The sequence below is a fragment of the Phocoena phocoena genome, chromosome 6, assembly GCF_963924675.1.
Source record: "Phocoena phocoena chromosome 6, mPhoPho1.1, whole genome shotgun sequence".
NCBI classification, from domain to species: Eukaryota; Metazoa; Chordata; class Mammalia; order Artiodactyla; family Phocoenidae; genus Phocoena; species Phocoena phocoena.
The window spans coordinates 114,070,767-114,094,787 of NC_089224.1; the positions used below are offsets into that span (position 1 = coordinate 114,070,767).

The window sequence follows — 24,021 nt, forward strand, 5'->3', positions numbered from 1 at the left end:
ACGGATGCCAGCCATCCGGGCCTCTCCGCTCCCGCCCCCTCTGGGCCTCATTCTGCCTGGACCCCTGGCGCCTCGAGGCCCCTGGGTGACATCGTACACCCAACACCTCTAAGAGCCCGCTGTGTCCCAGGCCGGGGAAAACCGCTAGCAGGTCTGCAGAAGCCGGCCCTGACCCCGATCCCGTATTTTACGACGGGCACGTGGGGTCAGTGCTTCCTTGCTGCGCCTGGGGATGGTCAGGCTGACCCGCACTGCTCCCCCCGCCGGAAGTGGCGGGTCCCCGGCCCTGGGGACATTGAAAAGGCACGTCCTTGCTGTGCCCTTGCGGTGGGGTCACTGCCAGTAAGGATGGCCCGCCCCCTCATATATAACCGCCCACCCCGCCCCGCCCTGCAAGCCCAGCCGGCCTCTACCGCAGAAGGCAGGGGATCTGCTTAGTTATTAGGGAGATAAATAATTTGAACTCTGGCCTTTTACCTTTTCCCCCAGAGGGCGGGCCGCCCCCACGCCCCTCGGGCATCCTGCCTGGAGGAGCAAATTTCATTAGGAGTCCTGGCAGCTGGCAGAGGCCACCCTGCGAGGCCAGCGAATGGAATTTCTTTATGGAGATGAGACATAAGAATATGAAAATTTAAGCCGGAGCGGATGTAATTTAACTTTGCATTATTTATCGGGGACACAAATCCTTTCTAACGTTGGCGGATTTGGGAGGGCCCGGCAGGGTTGCTGGGGCCTTTGGGGAGAGAGGGGGCAGCTGGTGGGCTGCTTTCCACCCTCTCTGCCTAGACAAAAGTGATGGGGGAGTTGGCAGCACCGTTGGGCCGTAGGTGAAGTTGCAGATGTCCACACGGGATGGGCGGCCAAAGGGGACGGGCCCCGCTGCAGGGGGCAGGGCTGCGGGCATCCAGGGGCAGCCTGGGTGGGGGGAAGGACGGAGGCCCCCTGGGGATGCCCTGCACCCGATTCTGCACCCAGCTGACTAGCTTCGCCCCCGGGCCTGGGGTGAGCAGGACCCTGAGCGTCCCTCACCAAGGTCCTGAGCGGACCTCCTGGGGGCTGGTTAGCTCTGGACGCTGACCTGGGGTGGAGCTGAGAATCCTCCCTGCAGGGGGCCACGGTGACAAGGCAGCACACCCTGGGCGGCGGAAGGACAGATACGTACCCTCTCCCAGCCCTAGAGGCCACAGTCTGAAATCCCAGTGTCCGCTGGGCTGGTTCCTCCGTTCCAGGCCCTTCTCTAGCTTCTGGTGGAGGCTGCAGTCCCTGGCGCCCGTTGGCTTGTAAAGCATCACCCCATCCCTGCCTGTGTCATCACAGCGCCATCTTCCCCTGTGTCTCCCTGTGTCCCCGGGTCCAAATTTCCCTCTTCTCTGAAGGACACTAACTACTCAGGGTCAGGGCCCACCCCACCCCAGCCCGGCCTCCTCTTAATTTGATCACACCTGCAAAGACCCGATTTCCAAATAAGTTTCCATTCGCGGGTACTGGGGGTGAGGACACGGACACCTCTTTTGGGGGGACATGATTCAGCCCCCACAGCAGGAGCGGGGAGGGGCATCTGTCACCTCAGACCCGGAGGACGCCCGGAGGACGAAATAGCCCGAGTGCTATTAATTTATCCTGTGCTCTTGAATGTTCTCTTTTTTTTCCATAAAAAAGATTATTCAGTGTAATCTGGTTTTTCAAATATTCAATTAACTCGAAACTCTAGTTGTTTGCTAAGTTTTTAAGTTCAGTTTACAAATATAATTCTCTGATGAAGCTTAGCAAATGCTGAGAACAACATTAGGGAACTTCTACAACTCAATGAAATGCCCTTAAACATTTAAAATCCACTTAACGACCTTAATATTTTGTCTCCTTGTTCATAACTTTAGTTTCTGGACGGAACAAAGAAAAATTCCCCAAAGTATAAATCATTGTGTATCAAAAAAACCCACAATAAACGTGGAAACACAGAGACTCTTATGTCTTCTTTTCTTTTTTTTTTTTTTTTTTTTTTTTTTTTTTTTTTTTTGCCGTAGGCGGGCCTCTCACTGTTGTGGCCTCTCCCTTTGCGGAGCACAGGCTCCGGACGCGCAGGCTCAGCGGCCATGGCTCACGGGCCCAGCTGCTCCGTGGCATGTGGGATCTTCCCGGACCGGGGCACGAACCCGTGTCTCCTGCATCGGCAGGTGGACTCTCAACCACTGCGCCACCAGGAAAACCCTCTTATGTCTTCTTACGTTTCCAGTGCGGTTTACAAAGTTAGTGAGAGATTGACCCTAAAAGTTGGAATCGGTTATTTAATTAAACATATCAGTTGGAATCACAAGCTGATGACTAATGGACCAAGACAAAGACAGAAAACAGCAAACACACAGATTCCTTAAACTCCAAGTGGGGAAATATCCTTAATTCTGCATTTTCCTGAGTTAAAGTTGCTTCCCTCCCCGCCGCTGCTCCCTCACTCGGCTGCTGCCCTGGGCCACCTCCCAGCTCTGGGCCAGCACTGCGGGGTGCGGGGACAGAAGGTCCCGCTGGGCCTGGGCACAGGAGGAAGGGGGCGGCTGTGCCCCTTGCGGCTGCCCGGGCTCCCCCATCCCCCTCGACCCCAGGCTCATTAACCCCTTTCCTGGCCAGCGGCTGGGGGAAGTCAGGAGACGGTTCCATTGAAAAATTCCTCAGCGGGTTTGTTAAAGGCAGTGACAGGAGGCCGCCTGGTCTCTTGGGGAGGGGACTGCCGCCTGCCTAGACCTAGTGGGGCGCCTGCCCAGCCACCCGCCAACTGCAGCCAACACACAAAGGGCCAGATGGATGAGATGGACGGCCAGATGTAGGGGTGGAGGGTGCAGGCCACCGGGATGGGTTGCACAGGCCTCTTCCCAGGGGCCGGCCCTCTGGAGTCAGCCCCCAGACCTGCTGGGAGCCCCCAGCTCATTGGCCAGCTGGGAGGCCATACGCCTGCGTGCCTGGGCCGGACGAGGGGCTGGGAGCCGGTGGTGGAGAACGCTGTCGGGTTAAGGATGGCACAGATGGCACAGAGGTGGGGGACCTGGCACAGAGGTGGGGGACCCGGCACAAGGGGCGCAAAGCCTGGGAAAGGCGTGCCGTCTCTGTGGGAGGGCGACAATGACACTTACAGGAACGGGCAATGAGGAGCAACGGCCGCGGTTCTGGGCTGCCTCTGGGTTTTCCTGCAGCTCCACCCATCCCGGTGTGGACCCACCTGCCGCCCCTCCACCAGCTGCTCCCCAGGGCGTCCCCTCCAGCCTCAGCCGTCACCCCATCACCGTGTGCTCCAGAGACGCCCGGCTGAAAGCCGCCCAAAGCCAACATCTAAGCGCAGATGCCAACCCTCCTCTGAATGGAACGATTCCACCCATTTGCTCCCGGAGAGAGAACGCTTGCGTCCTCTCAGTGCCCCCCGGACCTTCCCAAGCCTATAACCACGTCCACCCACCCCCAGGCCAGAGCCACCACCTGGCACAATGCACAACGTCAAGGACTCGTGCAGAGCACCCAGGAGCTTCCGAGAGCAGGGGGCCCTTGGCCGAAGTTGGAGAAAGTCCACAGGACCAAGCCAGCGACCCCGGGGGGAGGAGGAGAGAGCTAGTGTGGGGGTGGGAGCCACGGAGATGGCTGTGGGCTCCCCCAAACTGTGCTCAGAGCCCCATCAGAGACAGGGGGGATTATAGATGGGGGGTGGGAGTAGCTTTGGTATGGGAACCTTCTAGAAAAGAAGAGGAAGTCTACACAGGGTTGGTCTGCTCGGCCAGGGAGACGTCCCTGGAGAAGGAAGACGCTGACCCTTCGCCAGTGGGTCCTGGGCCAACAGCTCTGGACTCTAGGGCACGCAGGTAGGGACAGGCTGTGCTAGCGTGCTCCCATCAGCCCGGTGAGCTGCCCCCTCCTGCCCAGGCTGGACCTGGTCTGCTCTGCCAGGAGCTGACACGCCCAGGAGCCCAGTACAGACAGTAGGAGAGGCCTGAACGGCCAGTCAGACATCAGATAAGGCCTCCAGCAGACACATCTCAGAAGGGGCATTTGGAGGCCCAGGAAACGGCCATGGTGCGACACCCAAGAGAAGAAGCAGGTCACAAAGCCGTTGTGCATAGATGCAACCCACCCAAAACATACACGCCACAGCGAACAGTCTGGAAGGAGCAATACCAAAATGGTCTCTTGGTTAGAGGACTTCAGTGCCTTTGCAGGTGGGGTGAAGTGGGTTTTTCTGTTTTCCAAAGTTTGCACGATGAGCGTATATTACTTTCATAAGCAGAACATAAGCCATTCGCATTCGTTTATAAACACTGACTGTGGCCTCTGCCTTCCGGTGGCTGTGAGCAGGCAGCCCCGGACCTGGGAGATGGGACAGGAGAGCAGGGACCCCCAGGAGACCCCAGGAGGGCCCCAGCAGCCACCCACCAGCAGCCATCCACCCGTTTTCCAAATACCTGGTAGGGCCCCGGGCTCAGTGGTCCCCACAGGTGACATCATCTCTCCAGGCTGCAGCGTATCCCACGCCCCCATATTTTACCTCCCTGACAGCCTCCCCGCCAGCCAGCCTGCTCCCGCCTCCGGCTTCTGACGCCTGATGTCACCTGAAGGACTAGGAGAGAATTCCGCCCACCTAAGTTATGACCCAACGTGGAGCCGCCAAGGCCGCCCGTAAAATTTCCTGCCTCGTTATCCATCTCCGTCTCCGCGGGGCCAGCCAGCCTGTATCCAAATCCCACCCCCCACCGGGCTTCATTTTAACTAATAGGACACTTAGTTTAATGAGGAGAGTTTGCATAAGAGGAACTTGCTAATTAAATTTTAAACCTTGTCATTCTAAAGATTAGCCGGAGCTCTGAACAAAGCCTTGTCAGGGAGACAGGGAGCCGCCCCCCCCCCCCACCCAAGGAAAGTCCAGTTTAAGGTCTTGAGTGCAAACTACTGAGAGGCTTCTGCCTGACCAGCCGAAAAGGAATCGTCAGGAAGGTGTAAGAGCCTCGTGGCCCCAGGATGAGCCGGGCTCCTGAGGCCATCGCTGGAGGAGATGGTGAGGAATGCTCCCCCCACACCCCACCTGGGATGCCAGGCACCCGACGCAGGCTGGTAGCTGCCCCCTTCCGAGGGCCGAGCACCCATCTCTCTCTTCACCCACCTGCCATCACCTGGGGACTGGTCCCCACAGCTCAGAGCTGGTGGTGGCTGGCTGTCTGGCTGGCCTCCCCTGCCCCCCAGAGAGGCCAGGGCGAGTCCCTCCAGTGCAGAGGCTGCAGGGGCCGCCCCCAGCGCTGGGCCACCTGCCCTGCCGGCAGCCAGCATTGTTCCCACAGCAAAGAAAGAAAACGGGGCGGGGGCGGGGGCGGGGGCAGCATGTGAAGAGAGTGGAACTTCACAGGTCTCGACTTCTGACCTTTCTGGAAGTCAAACAAGGCTGGTGGTCAGGGCAGGCTAGCTTGGGTACAATGGCCAGGGGGCCAGGACACGGCCACTCCCCAAATGACCACCAGGCCCTAGGGGCTGGGGGCTGGAAATGCACTTTCCGCCCGTGCCAAGGGCCTCCCCCAACCAGTGGGGTCTCCCAAGGCCCCCTCCTCTCCAGACAAGCCCTTTCCAGGAAGGGGAGGGGGTCCTTAACATCCATTCCTGCCACTTGCTGGAAGCTGGTGACACGGGGCCGATGAACTCAGCTGGGGAGGGTCCCTCTGTGGCCGGACTCCTGCCTTGCAGGTGGGGCCCATGGACCCCACCACAGATGCACCAGCCCCCGTCCCGGGGCAGCAGCGCTGAGGGCCCTCTGTGCGCTCCACCCTGGAGGGGGAGGTGAGTGGAGGGGAGGGTCTCCCGGGAGGGGGGCTTCCAGGGACCACTCTGGGGAGGGGAAGCATTTGGAGGGGTGGGACGCTGATGCTGACTCCATGACCCAGCAGGGCGGGGCGAGGAGGGAGGGCCCTTGCTGGTCCTGCTTGCTCTCCTTAATCACATGATTTCCTGTCTGCCGACAGGCTGTGAGCCGGGCCTGTCTGGGAGGGGTGAGTGGTGCCCCCTTTATAAAATTGAGGTGAGGGACTTCCCTGGCCGTCCAGTGGTTAAGACTTCGCCTTCCAATGCAGGGGGTGCGGTTCGATCCCTGGTCTGGGAGCTAAGATCCCACGTGCCACCCCGGGGGGGGGGGGGGAAACCCAAAACATAAATCAGAAGCAGTATTGTAACAAATTCAATAAAGACTTTAAAAGAAATTGAGGTGATATTCACATAACATAAAATTAACCATTCTAGAGCCTGCGAGGTGCAGCCATCACCCCAAACAGAAACCCCGGACCCATTAGAAGCCACTCCCTATCCCCGCCCACCCCACAGCCACGAATCTACTTTCTGCTGCTGTGGATCCACCTGTTCCGGACATTTAATAGAAACTGAATTACATACAACGTGTGGCCTTTTGTGTCTGGTTTCCTTCACCCAGCACGACATTTCCAAGTGTCCCCCGTGTTGTATCATGTCCATGCCCCACTCTGTGCTATGGATGGACCACATTTTAAAATTAATTTATGGGGCTTCCCTGGTGGCACAGTGGTTGAGAGTCCGCCTGCCGATGCAGGGGACGCGGGTTCGTGCCCCGGTCCGGGAGGATCCCACATGCCGCGGAGCGGCCGGGCCCGTGAGCCATGGCCGCTGTGCCTGTGCGTCCGGAGCCTGTGCTCCGCAACGGGAGGGGCCACAACAGTGAGAGGCCCGCGTACCGCAAAAAAAAAAAAAAAAAAAAAAATTAATTTATGTATTGATGGACATTTGGGCCATTTCCACCTTTCGGCTGCTGTGAACGTACTTGTACAGGTGTTTGTCTGAGTCCCTGTTTTCGGTTCCTTTGGGTTTGATCTAGGAGTGGAATGGCCAGATCACTTGGTGATTCTGTGTTTACGGCTTTGGAACCAACAGACTGTTCTCAGTGGCTGCATTGTGAACATTCCCTGCAGCAGTGCCGCCGGGGCTCTGATTCCTGTTTCCCTGGGGCCGTGATCGGCTCCTCCCATGCTCAATGACCAGGATCATCCCCTTTGATGGTTGAGGAAACAGGGCTTGCAGAGGTGCTGAGTGTGGACCGCAAGCGTGCGGGGATGGACGTGGGCTTCCCTCCCGGGCCTCATGTTCCGGGATGCGGTCCACGTGGACGAGGACATCCTCCGGCCATTCCCCACCCTCCCCCTTCCTGCCCACCAGTGGGGCAGACTCTGGCCGGAGCAGGGCAGATGGATGTAAGCCACCTCTGACCCTGTCTGTGTTCCCCACCCCTAGATTTGGAAATGCTCCATTCAGAAGCACAGGGCACACAAGGGCCCCAGAACCTCAGCACGGAAGGAAGCCGTGTTTCCCTCACAGCCACCAGACCTACAAATTAGGGAGAAAGTCCTGGGGCAACTCTGACCATGCCCCTGCCTCAGGGCAGATCTGATCCAACCTGGCCGAGTGGGTATTTGACCTCTGTGACAACAGGCTAGAGGCCGCTCCCGTGGTTCACGTGTCACTGCCCTCAAAGAGCGTGGCTGGGGGGTTGTGAGTGTGAGCTGTGTAGAGAGTGGGTGAATGTGCTCACAGGTGAGCGTGCCTGCGTGTGAGAGTCGCCGGTGTGTGCGTCTGTTCTGCACGGAGCTCTGTGTTCTGAGTCGTATGTGCGGGTCCGGCGGGTCTGGTGGGTTCCGCCTCCTCCAGGTCAATGGGATTTGCCCTCAGAACCTGAGGAAGGTGGCTTAGGTGCTGCCCCAAGGTTTGCCGAGCGTTTCACTCACGCTTGTTTCCGGCTTTGCCTTGGTAAGTCTCCCAGTAAGCCTGGAAAGGAGGTTGCACGTGCTGCCCTTTGCAGGCTCAGAGAGGTTGAGCGGCTCACCCATGGTCACACAGCTGCAGTGAGTAAGTAGCACGGATGGGAGGGTCCCTGAGTCCATTGACCCGAGTCTGGGCTCTACCAGGTCCATAACAACAGACGTGGGACTCAGTGGGGAGCCCGGGTCGTCCCTACCCTGTGTCTCTCAGGCTCCCCGGACCTAGCCTCACCCCAGCTCTGCAGATGTCAGCCGGGTGGACCCCTGACAGGTCACATTCCACAACCTGGACGGGCTCTTGGGAACACATGGAACTGAGGGTCTGAGGGCTGTGTGAGTGTCTGGGGGCTTGTGACCACTTCTCCAGGGACGGCCTCCACACCCGCTGTGACACTCATACGCACTACCCCCCCACACACACGCTTCGCTGACTCTGGGGTCTGCAGAATCTGTACTTTTCTCCCAGGTTTGGCCTTGGACTCCATCCCTGTGATGGCCCCGTGACGGCTTGCTTCTTAGGCTCGTATCTATTTTTGAATGCTGAGGGGGCTCCGCTGGTCAGGAGGGAATATTTTTATGGTAAAAAATGAGCCAAGTTGCATCAGCTCCGGGGGGTAGCGGGGGAAGCCGTCACCGCAGGTCACCCAGGCAGACTGATGAAAATTCTGCTTATGAAGTCGCTGCTCCCCCATTAATTAGGGGGGAGGGGGCCCCTCCGTGCCACTGTGCACCTCGCCCACGGCCAAAAGCTTGTCAACACTTTCCACGAAGAATGAAAATGTAAATAACTTTCAGATTATTCAATGTCACCAAGGTATGGAAAAAGGTCGTCATGCTGGGTGTCATTTATCTCGTTGCGGATTTAAAGAGCTTTTTTCTATTAAATTTCTTAAAATTAATGTTTTATGTTGCTCAGAGTAATTTGAACAATTATGGGCTTAAAGAATTGATCATTACAGCCCCTGGGATTTAGCGCTCCAGACTGATTCCTTTGAAAACCCACTGATTTATCGTTTTGCTACTCAACCAGGCGAGCCCCCGGGGTTGGGGCCCCCAGTCCGCTCCTGCCCCAGTCGGGGGACCAGTCCCCAAGATACGTCCGCCCCCTCCTGCCAGCAGGTGGGGAGGAGGGAGTTAACGCAGGAAGGGGAGCGGCGCGTCCCCTGGTCTCAGGGAGAGAGGTGTGCCTCTGATTCCCTATGGTCCTTCATCCCCTGTGCAAATTTTATATTTAAAAGGAAAGCAGTCCTTTTATGTACTGGTCGAAATTATTATTTTTATTATTCAGGTATTTACGTGTGATAATGTATACAAGCGTCGGGTTCAAAAATTAACAACAATGTATATGTCAAGATGAGTATTCTATGTTAAAATTTAATGTTCTAACTATTATGATAAAGAGCTTACTGCTGAAGAAAAAGTTGACGAGCCCTAGCCCCCGTCCCCCTCTCCACGAAAAAAGCTCAAGTGGGTCCCGCGTGCCCGCCAGGGTGCCTCCCACCCCGAGCCTGCGGCGCCCCTCCCGCTCGCCGCAATTCGGTGGGGGTCCCGGGAGGGCGCGGCGCCGCCCCGCCCCGCCCCGCCCCCGCCCCCGCCCGGCGCCCACCGGCTTCGCAGCGCCCTTTCCTGCTCTGTTCCTCGCGGGCGGCGCCCGGGGCCGGTTGGGCGGGGCAGTGGCCCGGCCCGGTGCGGCGCACCCCTCGTGGGCGGGTCCCCTCCGAGGCCCCGAGACCCCAGGGCCGGTCCTCGGACTCGGAGCTGGGTCCCCCACGCCCGGTTCTGCGGCGAGAGGGCGCGCCGGGAACCCGCATCCTGGGCTGTGACACCCACAAACGCCTAGACGCCCCGCCTGGTTAACAGACTCCATCGTGGGAGATAAGTTGTGGTTTCCAGGTGACCCCCGCAGACGGGGCCCGAAAGATGGGGCGTCCGCCTTCCCCTGCGGAAGGCCCGCAGCCCGAGGTCCTCCCCACCGGAGGTCTGCCCCGCCCACCTCCTCACTGCGGGTTCCAAGCCTCGAGTCCGGGCTTGGGCCTCCAGTCCGAGGTCACGTCTGCTGGCCGAGCGGGGCCCGGAGGTGGGAGCTCGAGTGTCTGCCCGGGTGGGGCGAGCGGAAAGGGAGAACACGCGAGCTGGCGCTCAGCTCAGATGCGGAAACAGACCCGCGAGGTGTGCAAACGGGCACTGTAGCGGTGACCGCGGGTCTGACCCAGCTGAGCCCCCCGCCCGGCTGCCCGCCCGCCAGCCCCCAGTCCCGGCCGGGGCGCGTGGCGAGCGCGTCTCCTCCGGCGGACGCGGCCCCTGCGGCATCCACTCTCCTCCCCGCGCCGGGGGGGGGGGGGCGCTGGGCCTGGGGCCCCGATGCCGCCCCGACGCGCCGCCAGCTGGAGCGAGCGCGGCCGGACCTGCAGACAGGCGGAGGGCCCCGAGGGGACAGCCGGCGCTTTATTAACCTGTCAGCGCCTGAAAGGTCCCGGGCGGCCTGGGGAGGTCTCCAGGCTGGAGGGGGGGCGCGATTTGAGGATTTATACCCCCCTCGGGGCTGCTGGAGGAGGCAGCGTCCGCCCCGCGGCCGCCAGGGCCCCCTCCCTAAATCCTGAATCCGACCCGGGCTCAGCCGCTTTCCGCTCGGGGTATCCGTTGCCAGAAAGAGTCCAAAGTGGTTCCCCCCAGGAGCCCGCCCCACCTGCCGCTCGGCCACGCCCCTGGGAGTCCGAGACCTTTGCCTGGGACTCCTTGCACTTCCCGACGGACACCTCTGCTCATCATGGGTCCCCCCGTGGCTAATGCAGCCACCCACCCCCACCTCTGCTCAGCCGGCTCTTCCCCGGGCACTCCCCCCGACTGAAGGGAGATCAGGGCCTCTGCTCCCACCACTGAATTTTCTCCCGAGGGCCTCCCCCATTTCTTGGCCCTGGCATGCCCCTGCCCCATTAGATACCCAGGGCCCAGGTGTGCCTGGGAGTTGCCAGCAACGTGCCTCCTGGTGGGGCCACACGTTCTGGGCGCTGGGCAGTGGCAGCTGCTGGTGAGGGAGCAGTCCCTGCCAGGGCCAGTGGGACCGGGGGTGACTTGACCAAAGCCCCTTGGGCTGCCTGGCCGAGGGGACGTCTGGGGAGCTCCCCCTCCTCCTTTCCCACACAGGGGACCCTCAGCCTGTCCCCCATCCTCTGCTCTGATCTGGTGCCCAGCTCCCCCGCCCCCCCACTGGGGGCCTGTTCACCCACCCAACTCAGTGCCCTGTTGTCCAGTGAAGGACTCAAGAGCCAGGCCTCTGCCCTCGGGCAAGGTTGGGGGGGCCCCAAATTCACTAACTCTCCTTTTATGTCCCCCGTTGGAGGGGGCGGTCACCACTATCTCCACAGGAGGAAAGCAGGGTGCAGAGGGGGCTTGCCCAGGGTCACACAGAAAGTGAGCAGATGGCTGGGACTGGAATCCAAGTTGCAGAGACCCCCCCGTGACCACGTTCCTTGAATCTCCTGACTGGTTGACTCCAGCAGTCCCCCTCCCCCTGCTGAAGCCAGCTCCCAGCTGTGAGCAGTTGTGCTTGGTTGTGTCACCTGGCCACCCCAGCACCGGCCTCTCCCAGGGAGAGAGCGGGAAGGCCCAGCCCCTCCACCCATGGCTGGGCCGTCTGTTCTCTCACATCTCCTTCCAGTGCTCAGAAGCCTGGCTGAGATCCAGGGACAAAGGGGCCCCAGTTCACACCAGGTGCCATCCCTGGCAAGGAGCCAACTACTACTCCAACCGGGCTTCCAGCTTTCAAAGAGCAGTCCCCCACTCCCGATGACCCCCTCCGCCTGCACCCCCCGGCATCATGAAAGGCACGGGCTTTCCAACAACTGTTATTGACAAATTCATTGAAGTCTGGGAAGGAACCGATGGTCAGAGAATAAATAAAAGACGGGACGGTCACAAAACCAACAGGTAGCTTGGGATGCAGGCTTGAGGAATAACTTGGATTCACACCCAGCCAGCCTTTGTGTCCGTGGCAGGCGGCAGCAAAGCATCTGTCGAGGAGGGCAGCGCGGGCTCGGCGAAGCCCCTGCTCCAGCCTTCTCCAGCGGGGCGTCCAATCCTCTGGCAGTTGGAGCCCGTGGAGAGGGGGAACTGGGGGCTGTTTGGCAACGGAAATCGGGGGCCTGGGCTTAGCCTGGACGCTGAGGGCCTGGGGGCGGCTGTGACTGGTAGGGAGCTCCTTAGGGGCTTAAGGAGTCCATCTCCCCCCACCCCAGGGTAGTGGAGCCCAGAAGTACGGGAATATCTAGAGCCAGTTGCCCCAGGGGAGAGGGGTAAGGAGGTTCCTGGGGAAGGTAGGAGTTGGTGGCTGGGAGGCCCCCAGAGGGACCAGGAAGGACACAGGCGTGGCCTCCTGCCTGGCCACACAGGCCAATCTCTGACCTAAAGGTTGGGGGGGGGGGCAGGGGGCTACAGAACTCAGACATACGGAGCCTGGGAAATGAAAGCACAATTAGTATGTTTTTTCTTTTTAATTTTAGAAATTAAAGCATCTTCCGGCCTGAGGGCTGTGCTGGTCGGGGCAGAGGCCCCAGAGCAGAGTGAAGGCCTGGCCTTGGGTGTGTGTGTGTGTGACACTTCCTGTTTGGAAACTGCAGCAAGCACTCGGTTAATTGGTCGATAAAGGGAGAGATCTGCTTACAAAACAAGGCTTGCTGAGTGGCCACCAGGTGGGCTGGCCCCCTGTCCCAGGAGGAGCTTCTCAGACGGGAGCCTGGAGAGTCCCTCTGCCTAGGGGAGGGGGCTGCGGGGGGGGGGCACTCCGCAGAAACGAGCCCTCCCTAAGTCCTCATCCTGTCCCCCGCCGGTGGCACTGCGTCCTGCAGGGGTCCAGGGCTTTGGGGACAGGAGAGCTCAGCTCCAGACCACCCCCAGCCAGGGGCCGTGCTGCTGCCCAGACCCCTCGTGTCCGGTGCTCGGTGGAGCCGAGGGTCTCAGTCAGAACTGAGCGTGGTCCACCTCGTCCAGCCAGGAGGCGGGGCTGGCAGGGAAGTCGGGGTAGCCCCCGCTGCTCCCCGTGGAGAGGTCAGAGCTGGGTCCGTTCCCTGCCAGCACCCTCATGGGTGGGGGCCCACCTGGGGCTCCCGAGGGCAGGAGCCCCAAGCCGGCATCCGGGTACACCAAGCTGGAGAGGAGGGTCTGGGGGCCAGGGAGGCTCTGCAGGGCAGCAGGGGATGGGGGGACGCCGTAGGGGCTGCCGGGGCGCAGCTCTCGGTACTGCTCCGGGCCGGCCAGGCCTCCGTGCTCCAGCGGGAAGCTGCCTGGGGCCCCCGAGGGCCGGCCCAAGGCTGGGGCAGGCTCTCCCAGGCTGCCGTAGAGGCCGTTGGCAGGACCCATTTCGACCATGGCTGGCTCATCTGCGGCGGAAGCAGAGGGCACTGCTCGGTGCCCACCGTCCGCCACCTCTGGCCCCGCTCAGTGCCCCCTGCAGGGGTGACCTGCGCCACGTCACACGACAGCTCAGCCCAAGTCTCTCACCCCTTCCACCCCTGAGCCTGTTCAGCTCAATCCCACCTGATGCCTAAGGAATGGTGGGCTCCCCTGGTGGGATCAGGGCCAGGAATAGTCCAGTCAGCGCCCGGGGCTCCAGTACGATCCCAGGGTTGCCCAATTATGCAGACAAGTTAAGTCCCAGAGAGGCTAGGTGAGCAGCTTAAGGTCACAAATGCTGCCAAAGCGTCTCTTGCACAAACTCTCTGAGGATGGACATTAAGGGGGGGGGGGTGTCTTCCTGCTTTGGGAGGAGATAATCGGGTTCCGGAGAGGACCCTCCCCCAGCTCCAAGCAGCTCGGACTTTTCATCACCCCCAAATTGCACTGCCACCTTCCTAAAAATCATTGCAAGTGCCGGGGGGCAAAGACACCGTCCACACCCTCCCACCAGGACAAAGCCTGCAGGGGGACAGGCCCTCGGGTCACAGGGGTTCTGTCCCCCTCCAGAGGAACAGCAGTGGTCCTCAGTGGCCAAACCACAGGGCTTGGGGATGGGGACCAGGGTCTATAAACGAGTGCTTTATAGGTGACGCTAAAGAGGCCAGGACCCAGGACGTTCAAATTTCCAGGCTCCCTACGGTCAATCAACCCAACGCTCTTCCCCATTCGGGGCTGCCGCTCTGGGCGCCGCGGGTGAGGTGGCCGCCCGCGCCCGCCATACCGGTGAAGGAGACCTCGGCGTCGCTGTCCTGCCCCTCTTCCTGGACGCTGTCCTTGTCCGACTTCGAGCCGCCGCGGGCGCGCTTCATGTTACGGAAATACTGGCCCCAGCGCTGCCTGCCCGCGTCCTTCTTGAGCCTCTTTTCCTTGGCCCGGCGGTTCTGGAACCACACCTGGGGGCGGGGGCGGGTGAGTGGCCGGCGCCCCGGGACCCGGGGCGGCCCTTGTCGGCCAGCGGCTCGCAGGGCGGGCGGGGGGCGCTGGGCGCTGACCTGCACGACGCGCATGTCCAGGCCGGTCTCAGAGGAGAGCTGCTCGCGCACATGGCGCGCGGGCTTCGGCGAGGTGTTGTAGGCGCTCTTCAGCGTCTCCAGCTGCTTGGCCGTGATGGTCGTGCGCGGCCGTTTGGCCGTGGCCTCGGCCTCTGCACCGCGGGGAGCCGTGAGCCTGAGCCTGGGCCTGCTCCTACTGCTGCCCAGCGGTCCCACCCCCCTCCGGGCGCGCGGACGTCGGGGCCACTGAGGCCGCCGCCGCCGCCGCCGCCGCGACAGCCCGTCTCGGCCGCGGAGGCCAGCGGCTTTCGCGGGACGCGGGCGCCGGGGAGCGATGGCGCAAACGCGGCGGGGGGCGTCCGGGCCCTGCGAGGGGCGGCCCTGCGGCGGCCTTCTCTAGGGACCCCGCGACCCTGGATCGGGGCGCAGGCGCCTCCAGCCTCGGCCCCTCGCTGACAAGTGGCCCCCACCCCCACCCCTCGGGTTCCTCTTTGTTCCAAGGGTGCGGGTAGGGCCGGATCTTCACGGTCAAGGATTTAGGAAGATAATTCAGACGCGGAAAGTTAATCCACATAATTCAGACCAACAGCCCTGCGCTCCCAAGGGCGGCGGCCACTAAGACCCCAGACCCCGGCTTCCCCGGAGCGGGTCTGATACTTGTTCCCGCCAACTCTAGCTCCGGGGCCTGGGGGTGGGAAGGCGCTTAACTTCTCGCCCCGTGGTGAGCGCTTCGCAAAGGACCCTGGAGGGGAAGGATCCCTCCGCGCCCGATCCGGCCTGGCCTTAGCCCCATTCTGCAGGCGAGGAAAGCGGAGGGTGGGCCTGCCCGGGCCAATCCCGGGGACCATCGCCCCCTCCCACTGACCTCGCTGCTTGGCGGTCTCGTAGTCTGCCTTGCACACGAGCCGGCTGTCCTCCATGAGGTAGAACTCGTCTCCCGTGGCCAGCTGCCGCTTGCACACGACACAGGCGAAGCAGTGCAGGTGGTACACGAAGTCCTGGGCGCGGCGCACCACCTGCGTGGGCGGGATGCCCAGCTGGCACGCGGCGCACTTGGTCCCGAAGCGCCTGCGGGACGCACAGGGCGCGGCTCAGCGCGGCGGGCGGATAGGAGAGCAGCTAACGCGGCGCCTCCGCGCAGGGCGCTTTCCGGAGGGAGGCTCCCCCCGGGCCCTGCCCCTGGTCGCCTGCCCGGCAGCTCCAGCAGAGCCGCACAGACTACCGAGAAGGGGCCCCGGGGGCCCCGGGGAGCACGGCGGTCCTCTGTGCTGGAAGGGGAATGTGAATCCCGGTAGGCGCCCCATCCCCAGCATGAAGGACAAAAACAAGATCAAGATGAAGAGGGAGTCAGTCAAATAGAGCGCTACAAACTTGGGGTTACCTTCTTAACGACTGCTTCGATGATTCACAAAATTAATTACTTTAAGAAATTGCTAATGTGCTAGCCCAGCTGCCATCGGAGAGGCCCCAGAGTGCCCTGCCTGGGGAAAAGGAGGGGTTTGGGGATGGGGGCTTTTGGGGCTCCAGACTTGGTTATTGCGGGGGCCCGGGGAGTCCCTCAGGGTGGCAGCCTGCAGCCAGCCCTTCCCTCCCAGGCGGCAGCCAGGCTCACTTGAAGAAGTCGTCCTTGCAGTAGACGCTCTCTCCGCGGCTGAAGCAGCGCTCGGCCAGCGGCGTGTGGCAGTCACTGCACTTAAGGCACCTGCTGTGCCAGTGGCGGTCCAGAGCCTTGAGGATGAAGCGGTCCAGGATGTGCTGGTCGCAGCCAGCACACAGTGGGATCTCTGCGGGCAGAGGAGCCACCAGTGGTCATGGGCACCACACAGAGAGGGAGAGGCCTCACCTTCCCCGCCCCCCCCCAGCTCCCGGGACCGGGGCTGCCAGGAGACCCCCTTCCCCGCACACCCTCTTCCCCGGCCAGCGTGAGCAGCTGCCTAGCTCCCCAAGTTCAGGGAGTGCATGACTCTGAAGTCCACAGCCCGGCACACGGTTGAAATTCACGACAACTGAAACTAGGTTTAGAAACACGCCCATGAGCAGGAAGGTGCCCAGGCCATCCCATTAGGCCAGATACCTTCAACTGCAAAATGTTTCCAGTTCATGAAGGACACACGTTGAGCTCAAGTGAAACCCCTGCCCCAGGGGCTCTCTTAGAGGCTGGGCTGGAAAACTGGTCCTTACCATCACTGGAGGCCAGGCACGTGTGGGTCGTGGGGCATCCACCACCCAGTTGCCCTCATTACTTGCACAATTAAGCATCATGGCGGCTAGGGGCTCCTTGCAGGTGTGGCTGCCCGGCCCCGTGGCCCTGTCTGCAGGCCACCAGGGTAAACGCTGCTGCCCTCCCTGTCTCTGGGCGGCCGTGAGGGTACTTGTGAGTGGCCTGGGCACATGGACCCTCTGTCCTCATGCTCAGACGTGGATGCCTGAGCTCACAGTAGGCAGTTTGCCCTCCCCCCAGAGACACTTGGCTTCTGCTCCCCTGGGCCTGCAGGCCTCCGGGGGAACCAGGCTGGGGAAACGCAGGGAGCCACAGGTCCGTGAGGGGCTTTGCAGGGTGCTTGTGAGGTGAGGACTCCCTGTTACTTTAGAAAAGGTCTCCGCAGGGAAGAGAGCCACGAGCAGGAACTGGAACATACAGAAATATAGCACCACCGCACCACGCTCACCTCACTGACGGCGGACTCCTCCGGCCCCAGGCTGGCCTGGCAGCGGCGAGAGGGCCGGAGAGGGACCTCCCTCAGCCCCAGGAAACCACGAAGGACGGGGTCCCGCGTCGGGCAAAACCGTAGCCCTGGGTGTGGAGCCCGGGGATCTGCCGCCTGCCCTGGCCCCCCAACCCCGGGCGGCGGTGGCAGGGCGGCCAGGACACCCGGCACAGAGCTGGTGGCTGGACAGGCCCGCGCAGCGCGGATTCAGCACCGCGGCCCGGACAGCGCCCCGGCCGTGTTACCCGCGGAGCCCGCGTCGGGCAAAAGCCGCTCCCGCCGCGCCCCTCGCGCTCTCGCGAAGCCCTGGCGACCCGGGCCTTACGTTGCATGGCGACTCCGGACTTGGCGGGGTCTCCTACCGTCCGCGCTGGCGAGGCCCAGCAGAGCCTTGCGCCCGCCCGCCGATCCCCGCCGGCTCTCCTGAGCCGTATCGCCCAGAGCTCGCACCCCTCCCTTCCTCTCTCTCCGCCCTCCCGCCCCTTCCTCCCAGCCCCTGTAGCCACCCCTCCCAGGAACCTTCGGAAAATAAATAAGTAAGTAGGAGGCGGATGAGACCCCGCAGCCTAGATGCAAGCCCTTTCCCACCTGCTCCATCCCTGCTGCTCCCCGCCCCTCCAGGGCCACCTCCATCTCCATCCTGCGGGTCCCGCTTGCTTGGAAGCCCGCGGAGAACCATCCCAGTTCACAGGAAGCCAAGGCGCTGGGGGCGAGACTGGTGCCGCCGGGAAGTTGGGGGCTTTCCTGTAGGAGGACCAGCCCCGAGTGGGCCAACAGAGCAGGTGCGTGTGAGTGCAGACACCTAGACCCCAGCTAGGGGTGTCCTACGGCCGGGGTCCAGCTCCACGCGGGCCCTTGCATTTGACTCTCTTCCCCTGGAAAGTGTGTAGGGTCTGGGTGCAGGCAGCCTTGCTGCAGATCCTCCTACGCCGTCGTCACTGGGTCTCACGTTTGTTCTCTGTGCGCTCTCCCGATTAGGGCGAGTATTTCCTGAACCGGTCCTGGGACCCGGAGGCCCCCCTCCCTCCCCAGCCTGGGCGCCACGACCAAACACCCGACAACACAGCTCCAGGGGCCCAGAGGCAGCCTCGCTGCTGGGATGCCCAGCACGCAGGGTCGTGCTGTGCTGGGGACCTAGCACCTACTCCTGCCGGCGTTCCCTGGCTCCCGCCGCCTCCGTGGCCAGGCCGGGAAGGGAGCGAGGACCTCTGGGTCTCCACGGGGTCCGCCCTCCCGGGTGCAGCCGCTCGGCCCGGGCACCCACCTCGGCGCAGGTCTTCCCTCCGCGCCAGCAGCGCCAGCAGCAGGTCGCCACCCGCCGACTCCCGGCCCGGGACCAGCTCCCCGCGCGCCTCCATGGGTTCCCGCCGCCCAGCGCCGCGGCTCTCCGGCCCTGAACTTTCCAGGGGCCCGGCGAGACCACGGCCTCAAAGGCCCCGGGCCGGCGTCTGAACGACTCCCGGCGCTGCTGGGCGCTGCGCCCGCGGGCCGCCCAGGGGCCCGGAGGCTCGGGCCGCGGGGAGGCGGAGCGGCGGGGGGCGGGGCCGCGGCGCGGGGCGGGGCCGGGGTCGCCGAGACTCGCCGGTGGCGTCCGCGGACTCCGCGCGCCTTTGCGCGGAGAACTGCTGTGCCCAGACGCCACCCCGAGTGCCCGGCCCGAGAGTGGGGACGCTCAGGGGAGGAGCCGGGCCGGAGCTGCCCGAGCCCGGCAGCTTCCTGCCCCGGCGCCGGCTCAGGGCTGAGGCCTGGGGCTCGGGCGTGAAAGCCCGCGGGTAGCCTGGGGGTCAGGGAGGGAGCCGGGTCCTACCGCCGCTGAGGCTCGGACTTGAGAGGCCACGTACGAGCTGGGAGGCTTGGTCACAATGTCTGGTCGCATGAGCGCGACCCAACACCCAGGGAGGGTGAGTGTGGCGTCCAAGGGCTCACAGCGAAGCCACCAGGAGCTGGACCCAACCTTCCCGCTCTGAGCAGCTTCTGGGCCCCACCCTTGGAACTGCAGCCCACAGTGGGCGCAGGGAAGCAGGGTGAGTCTCCGGAGGGAAACCCAGTGTCCTCGGCTCAGACTCCAGGATGGAGCCAAGACTCCAGGTCAGGAGGGATGGAGCTGGGAAAGCCGGGATCCACTCTCACTTCCCTCCACCCGCCAGCACGCCTGCTAGCACAGGAGAAAGCCCCCGTGCCCGATTTTCCCACACCCTGCCCCCAGTCCAAACAGGTGAGCTTGCGGGAACGCACCATCCTTGCATGTAGAGACGCACCTACCCCAGAGGGCATCCAGCACCTGGCCACAGGCCAGGCCACCCCCTGCAGTCACCCACAGTCAGCACACAGCAGGGTGGGCCCCTGGCAGCGCAGGGCATGGCGAGGGCAGGGACCCCAGGAAGCCCTGGGGGACTAGAGGTGGACGCCACCCTCCAAGAGGCTCCACCTGGGAGTCCCGCAGTAATGCCCCATCTCACCCTGCCTCCGCCTGGCCTCCAGTGGCCCGGTCTGTACACTTTAATTTGGAGGCCGGCCTGGAAGGACCTGGGCAGGAAAAGCACAGCTCCTCTTAGCTCTGAGCAGACCCCATGTCTCCGTTTGAGCAAAGCCCCATGCCGCCAGCGCCTGCCCCTTCACTCCGTGCTACATTTGCTCCCCGGGACAGAGAAGGAGCGTGCAATCTGGGGAGCTGAGCGGGTGCTGGGTGCGCTGGGGTGTCGGCCGTTGAGTGTCAGCTGCTGCAGAGGCCTGCCTGAGAGGAGCCATGTGTGGTCCGACTGGGGAAGGGGCGGGCGGGCCCATGCGCTCGGCATCTGGCCGGCTGGCCAACAATGCCTCCATTATTTCCCGACCTCCTTGCGATCGAATGGCCCTTGGGGAGGGCGGTTTAGGCAGTGGGCCGACCTAGGGGTCTCGGTGCCGCGCAGTTGGGCCGGCTGGCGAGGCCCGGGCTGGGCTGTGTGTGGGAGCTGAGACGCGTGGGGTCTCTGGATTTACTCGGCGGCCCTTTCTCTGCCCATCCCCTCCCCACTAGAAATGCCTATGAGGTCCCTTCTGTTCTTGGGGCTCTCCGCAAAAAGCCACGGACACTAGAGCGCAGGTCCAGGCTTCCCGAACCATCGCAGGGAGCTCCAGGCCCTCTGCCCACTCAGGGCTCTGCCAGCCTCCCGTCCCCTCACCCCGGTTCCTGTCTGATGTCCTGCCAGAGGTCTCCCCAGACTCTTTCCCTCCCTGCCCTTGGTGTACTGCACCCGTTCCTTCCTGCTGTCCCTCTGTTTGCCTCTGCCGACCCTGCTGTTTTTCCCCTCCGGGTCTTCCTGCCCAGGTTGGAGGCTGCGGGCAGGCGGGGCTCTTACCCCTAGTCCCGCTGAAGGTGCAGAGAGCGGCGGCTGCGGGGGCCCCGGGCCGATCTCGGTCGCCCTCGAGATCCGTTTCCAGCAGCATCGCGGCCGAGGGGCCAGGCCGGGCCCAAGTGGTGCGGGCAGCGCTCCTTCCTCCTCCTCTGCGACCCCCGCCCCCGCCGGGAGGGTTTGGCCCTCCCCGCGTCCCTGTGCGCGCAGAGCGGCCAGACGCAGGAGCCTCTGGGCCGGGCGCTGTCCGCGGTGCTGAAGGAGGCGCGCGGCCGCCCCCCTTCCCAGGTCCCCGGTCCCTCGGCCCGCCCCGCCGCGTCCCCATCCCCTCCGCCGCCAGGCCTGGGCGGCAGCGGCAGCTGGCTGCGCCCTGAGCTCCAGGCCGGCCCGAGGGCTGGGGATTCGCCCCAAGCGGGTGCTCCACCCTGCCGTTCCTGCTCTTTCCTGCTCCCGGCCTCCTGGAAGGCAGCGTCCAGGCCGAGGGCTCTCCAGCCCCATCGGCCTCCAGACAGGCTCCGACTGAGGCTCTAGCTCCAGGTGCTGCCCCGTTCAACGGCTGCTTTAGGCGGGAGGCACTTTCTGCACGCCCGACCTCCCCAACACGCAATGCCCCCGGGTCTCAGGCCACAGCCCCCTTCCACTCCCCCAGGGCAGCGGGGAGGAAGGGCAGCTGGGGCGCCCCCAACAGAAACTACTCAGACAGAAGGACCCAAGAGCCGTGAGCGCCAAGACCCTGGGTGACGGGGGTTACCCGATGGTAAGCCTACACCGGCACCACACAGACCGGGCTGGGGGGCAGGGTGCCCGCCGGTCCCTCAGTGCCAGCGGCTGCCTGTGCCCTTTCTGGACGGGGGCACAGACCGTCTGGGAAGGTGAATTCACAGAAACTGCAGGCAAGAGAACGCCCCTGAAGTCACACGCGACCGAAACAAGGTGGGGGAGGCGGGAGAAGAGATCGAAGTAGTTCACAGGGGCTCCCCTGGTGGCGCAGCGGTTGCCAGTGCAGGGGACACGGGTTCGAGCCCTGGTCCGGGAAGATCCCACATGCCACGGAGCAACTGAGCCCGTGCGCCACAACTACTGAGCCTGCGCTCCGGAGTCCTCGAGCCACAACTACCGAAGCCTGTGAGCCTAGAGGCCGTGCTCCACAACAAGAGTAGCCCCCGCTCGCCACAACCAGAGAAAGCCCACGCGCAGCAACGAAGACACAATGCAACCAAAAATAAATAAATAAATAAAATAACTGAACAGTTCAGAACTGGACGCAGCAAACAGGTGTTGGGGCAAAGCCGTGGGCATGAGGCAAACCTGGTGGCCGACTGCGATGCCGGGCATTCAGGCCTGGCGGGAGTGGGGCGGCCCAGGAGAGTGGTGCCCAGGGAAAGCCGAGGTCCGGCAGCTCCCTCACCTGGGGGGGGGGCCTCTCCGGTGCCTTGTGAGTAGGATTTACACCCATCGCAGTCACCATCCCGTCTCCCTTCTCGTGGGAGGAAGGGTGCTGTCCTGAGCCCACTCAGTCTAGCTCGGCTCCAAGAAGACCATCTATCATTTATCATCGATTTCTCATCTTTCACCTTCCACCTGACCCTTGGGCCATCTTCCAAAAAGCCTCTGGTTCAATACAAGAAATTCTGGGATTTCAGACGTCCTGTCCACACACCCGAGAAGGGAGAGGAGGCTTCGTCTGACACTCCCGCCCGACACCGCATCCCTTGCAGAGCTAGTTCTCACTTCAAAAGAATTACAGTTTTTTCAAACATCGGATTTCTTTATTCTTAAAATGTGCACAATATAGTTTACTTAAATACAAAATGTTCATTTTCCTCGCAGGTAAGAAATTTCACCGACATTTCCATGTCCATTAGCTTCTTTTTAATCAAAATCCTTCCATTAAAAATAAATATACATTTAAATTACCAAACTATCATGTTCATTACTCTCAATACTTACAGCTTCAGAAAACAGAACTTAACCCTCGCCTAGAGGGAGCGTCCAGTTCTGATCAGCGACGGGACACAGCCCCCGTGGGCCACCCTGGCATGTCCTCTCCCTGACCTACTGCCCCTCAAGCTGCAGTGTTATTACAAACCGCGGAAGCCAGCGTCGCCCTTCAGCTAGGTTCTGTAAAGTACAGAAGACGGTACACTTGCAAAATCACCCAGTTCCCACTGTCGAAAGAAACTGCCTTTAGGGGAGAAAAAGACATTCAATACAAACCAAAAGGCAGTTTAATTAACGGCTCTAAGTATTCCCTTTGGGTTCTCTGTAAATCCGCCCGGTTTTCAAGTTGCAAAGAAACAACAGGTGTCTTCAGTAACCCAGGCACACAACTTAGCCACGAAGACAAGCTCCTGGCTTTTAAAACACAGAGGCTCCCAGGGGTTAAAAAAGTGTCAAACAAGAAGAAACCTCTCACGGCAGAGAAGGGCAGAGGACGCGGCGGCTCAAGAGCAGGTTCCCGCCCGGAGGCCTCCAGACCGCGCCTCCCACTGAAGGTGACCACGAGGCTCACGCGAGTTGTTCAAGGAATCAGCCCCCTGTTCTCCCCAAGCTGCAACGGTCACGTCAGCGTCACACGGTCACATGGCCGACGGTACTTAGTAAACACACAGCTGGAGTGTGGAACAGGCAGAGTAGGGAACACTGTCACAACCATCACAGTCACACACACAGACACATACACACGCGCACGCGCGCGCACATGGATACATCTGAGCCTGTGAGACAAACCAACAAGGCCACAAAGGATCTCAAAGGAAATGTTCCCTGCCATAGTTTGTTCTGTTTCTTTGTTTACACTTTCAGAGGCAAATTTACTTCTAAATGTTTTGGGTTTTACAAATAATGTGTTAAAACCATTCAATGTTAGAAAATTAATCATCGAAGCCTGGGGCCCTGGGGCCCTGCACCAGGACCCACGGTGAAATAGCCTCCGGCAAATGAAGTCTGGCCCAGACCACAGTCGGCCCCGGGCGCCGCCGGCTCCCTCACACTGAGCCCTAGGTCCTCACGGGGACTTGCAGGTGCTGGAGGATGACGACACAGGATCTCTTCAGAGATCCCGGAGAGCAGCCCCCTCCCCAAAGGTCCTCCCCTCCCACAGTGGACGCAGACTGGGATTCGCTTACAGCCTCTGGTCACCAGATTAACAAGCACAGACGATGCCCCTGGAGGCTAGAGGGGCACCACCCTGCCCCGCAAGCCCACCGGCCCCCCTTCCCCTCCACCCTCTCATCTTCACGTCTGCAGAGCCCGGGACGCCTAAGGGGCTTCCCTTCCCCGGTCTGGAGCTGCCTTGGCGCCCGGAGATGTTCTCTTGCCTCAAGCAGAACCAAGCGGCTGAAAAGCGAACCACTGAGAACGCTGGCTTCACGGAGCAGCGGGAAGGGGAGGCGTCCGGAGGCCCCAGCACGGGAGGGAAGGGAGTGGGTTTTCTCCAGATCCCAGAGCGAGGCCTCGCAGTCTAGCAACTCGAGCTGAAAGCGGGTGGCAAAGCTCTGTTCGTGGGGCCTGGCCTCCCCACTTCTTTTTCAGACCCGGAAGAGTAAAAGCAGACAAGGCTTTCCGCTCCAGGATCTGTGCAAGGCGCCACCTGAAGGCTCCAGGAGTGCAGACAGTCTCGCCACGTGCCAGGTGCGTCCCCTGCAGGGAGAGCACGTGGGGGAGCGGAGGGCGCCATTGAGGCGACACCAGGTCCGACGTGTTGACCGAATCCCTGATCTGAAGATTAAAGCTGCAGGCTTTC

The 24,021-nt window shown here is 62.0% G+C and overlaps 1 protein-coding gene across 3 annotated transcripts; it reads right to left on the reverse strand.

Annotated features, from left to right (window-relative positions):
- Positions 1-12,224: 12,224 nt before the first annotated feature.
- LHX3 (LIM homeobox 3) lies at positions 12,225-20,370 on the reverse strand. 3 transcript variants are annotated; one of them, XM_065878703.1, is made up of 6 exons: positions 20,283-20,370; positions 15,849-16,020; positions 15,102-15,304; positions 14,237-14,388; positions 13,966-14,137; positions 12,225-13,168 (listed from the first exon to the last, which is right to left on the reverse strand). In XM_065878703.1, the coding sequence occupies exons 1-6, from the start codon at positions 20,368-20,370 to the stop codon at positions 12,750-12,752; spliced, it is 1,206 nt and encodes a 401-aa protein (XP_065734775.1). In that variant the 3' UTR covers positions 12,225-12,749. The 3 variants fall into 3 exon arrangements, with proteins under 3 accessions (XP_065734775.1, XP_065734774.1, XP_065734776.1); XM_065878702.1 differs by lacking the exon at positions 20,283-20,370 and adding an exon at positions 18,209-18,392; XM_065878704.1 differs by lacking the exon at positions 20,283-20,370 and adding an exon at positions 17,270-17,276 and having other exon boundaries at positions 12,750-13,168.
- Between the last annotated feature and the right edge of the window lie 3,651 nt (positions 20,371-24,021).